This window comes from Nestor notabilis, unplaced genomic scaffold, assembly GCF_000696875.1.
Source record: "Nestor notabilis isolate BGI_N333 unplaced genomic scaffold, ASM69687v1 scaffold35858, whole genome shotgun sequence".
Classification (NCBI taxonomy): domain Eukaryota; kingdom Metazoa; phylum Chordata; class Aves; order Psittaciformes; family Psittacidae; genus Nestor; species Nestor notabilis.
In genome coordinates, this window is record NW_009939338.1 from 3,567 (window position 1) to 6,619 (window position 3,053).

At 39.6% G+C, this 3,053-nt stretch overlaps 1 protein-coding gene across 1 annotated transcript; it reads right to left on the reverse strand.

The window, feature by feature from the left end:
• Positions 1–357: 357 nt before the first annotated feature.
• Positions 358–1,640, reverse strand: LOC104399505 (golgi-associated plant pathogenesis-related protein 1-like; the record flags this gene model as incomplete). The annotated part of the gene is made up of 2 exons (XM_010019798.1): positions 358–518; positions 1,563–1,640. Coding segments are annotated over 2 exons (239 nt in total), but the record flags the coding sequence as incomplete, so codon positions are not given.
• Between the last annotated feature and the right edge of the window lie 1,413 nt (positions 1,641–3,053).

Here is a 3,053-nt window from a genome sequence, read left to right on the forward strand (position 1 = left end):
TCGCTTTAAAAAAAGTCATCCAACATGTGGCTTACTCACATGCTGACACAGAGTTCATGCAAGCTATTTAAAAAGAAAACAACTTGTAAATTTTACCCTTCAGAAATTCTGCATATACTTCATCCTCAGATAAACTGAAGCTCCCTCAGAAACAAGAAGGACCTAATGTGTAGATTGACTCGAGCAATATGTAATTGCTTCCTCTGTAATGAGAAGTGAACAGCAGTATCAAACAGGAAATTTCATTGAATCATGCTTCATTTCAAACACTGTTAAGTCCAAATCCAGGGTCACTTGTCATTAAGCAATAAGGCTACCTTTAAAGAAAAAAGGAAAAAGGAAAAAACCCAGAAGAAGTTATTTTCTTGGAGGAAGGACATTTTCTTCATAATAGCCTGGATTTACTACATTTCCAGCTGGATCATATCTAGCCACCACAAACGTTGAGCCATCACTAGCAGATGCTTTTCCAACTCCCATCTTTTTTGTGCTCTTCCAAACCATTGCTGTGAAGTGACCTGAAGAGAGAAACACAGGCATTCATTTTAGGTACTAAATCTGTAGCACTCCCTTCAACACACATGAGGCGGCGAAAGAAAGAAGAATACAAAACTGTTTCTCTAACGGAAGAACAAGCAAAGAACATAAAAACCCCTACATCTAGCATTTTGTCTTAAAAAAGCCTGATCTGATCTGGTTCCACACTACCATTCCCATTTCCATGTCCAAATAAGAATACCTAGTAGGAGAATCAAGAAAGAAGTAATTTGATGAGTATCTGATATAAAATTCAACAAAGACATCAAGGTCTTTACTCCCTGCAGTGTGAACAGCAGTTCTGGCAGTGACTAACATGCATTTGCTTTAACCATCTCATGCTCCCCCATGTGTCTGCATGTGCAACTGTTAAAAATAACACTGGTTTTGTGGCTCCTTCTGCCTAGTTGTAGTAGCCACCCCTGCAACTGTGCTGCTCCATCAGTTGTTCCCTCTATGCACAGACAAATCCCGTGAGAGCAAAGCATGATTTTCTTCATCTGAAACAAGCTCAGGCATCTCTCTTGCGTTAGCGTTGTTCAAGGAACAATGTTCTTATGTTCATTCAACACTGGGTTGTCAATATGCAGCCAGTGGCCTGTTCTTGATCTCCAAATTATATCTGAAGTGATCTCTGTGATTGGAGTGATATAATATGGTAGAAGGCACATGTCAATGTAAACAACAGCACAGTACATTTAGTAAGAAACTATATGATCCCAATTTAGTATTTTCTACAGATTAATTCGCCTTAAAAATAAGTTGCCTTTTAAAAACTTTGGAGTTGGAGGGAAAATATTAGAAACCCCACAAGATTTGCTTACTTCCTCACTTCTCAGTTTCCTTTTACCCTTCTCTCAGTTTCTAACATAAAACTTCGAGGAAATGCAAATTTTTTTTCATCTTTACTTTTTTTCCTAAGGAAAAAAAGGGTAGATTTTGGAAAAACATCAAACAACTTGTGTCACCAAATTCTTAACAGAAAAGCTGTTTTTTTGAAGAGACAGTGCCCAGTCTGACCTTACCTGTGCCAGAAGAAAACCCTGGATTTTGAAAGCTGTAGTTTTTTATTTCATTGTACCATCTGTCAGCCACATCCTTTCCTGAAAGACAAAAGAAATCTGCTGTGGAATCTTGACCTATGCACAGAAGTGTAGCTCACTTACAGCCTGGCTAGCAAGATCATCTGTTAATAGCTGGCAAGAACTTCGGGAAACATGGAGAAACAGTCTTTTTACCGAAAAGAGTTTTTGAAATATAGGTAACGTGGTAGTACATGTAACTTACCAAACTGTTACTGTTTTGCAATAGCTGTTCCTATTCAGTTACCACAGAATCATAGAAATGTTGAGGTTGGAAAAGACCTGTAAGATCACCAAGTCCAACCATTAACCTAGCAGTACTAAGTCCACCACTAAACCATGTCCCCAAGTGCCACATGTACACATCTCTTAAATACCTCCAGGGATGGTGACTCCACCACTTCCCTGGGCAGCCTGTTTCAGTGTTTCAATGCTTGACAACCCTTTTGGTGATCACAGCTGTGTAAGGACTATGACTATGGCCACTGATGTAGCTCTATGCGTCTGTGGGTCTCTAAGGTTGATGTTTGCCAAAGAAATAATCCTTCCTTGTTTTCTGTTGAACAGTTTAGGAGCTTGATAGAAAGGAGCCCATTCTGATAATCTGCAGTGGGTCCCATGGAACAGGCAGCACAGAGGGCAGGAGTTCAGATGAGAACTCTGGAGATGCTATGTATGCAAAAGTCAAATGTTACTTCTTTTCCATTACTGGTTGTTAGGAAATTCTTGTGTCAAACACTGTGGGGGGTCAAGGGAGCAGGTTTTTCCCTGAGCTACAACAATAATGAAATTTCTGCTTAGCATTCCAGGACGTGTAACGTAAGGCCAGTTGATTTCATAGCAAGCTGCCAATGCTGTTAAGCCTACCGTCATGAAGAACGCTGGTCCCTGGTGGACTGTTGGCTGCAGAACAGCAATGACTCATGTTTTGCTATTTTGCAGCAAAAAGTCTTAAACTTGCACTGCTCTAGAAGTCAGACACTGCATTAACTTCTTTAAACTTCAGTTTCTTGTGAGTGCAGTCTGCTAAAAGGACAGTGGCAAGCTGGCTGTCACAGCTGTCGCTGAAAAGAAAATACTGAATGACATGCCATCTCTTGAGAGAATTGTGGACTGAAAATACTATGAACTTATCTATGCCACACTGCTTGTTAGGACTAGTGCTCTCTTAGTAGAGTCAATTTACATTTTCCACTTAAAAAGGTAGGAAAACCTCTCTTGCTTCCTAAATTAAATGTTTCAGGAATAACAACGGGTTCCTTATTCCCCTGCTCTCCCTGCACCAAACAAGACCTGTACACCTGTTTTAAGGAAGTATGTAACATAAATAAATATCTCTTCTTTTGTTACTCATACTGAAGCTAAAATGAAGACTGAAAAAAGTGCAAAGAACAATCTTTATGTAATACAAGAGGAAAAGAAAAAGCACGCAGT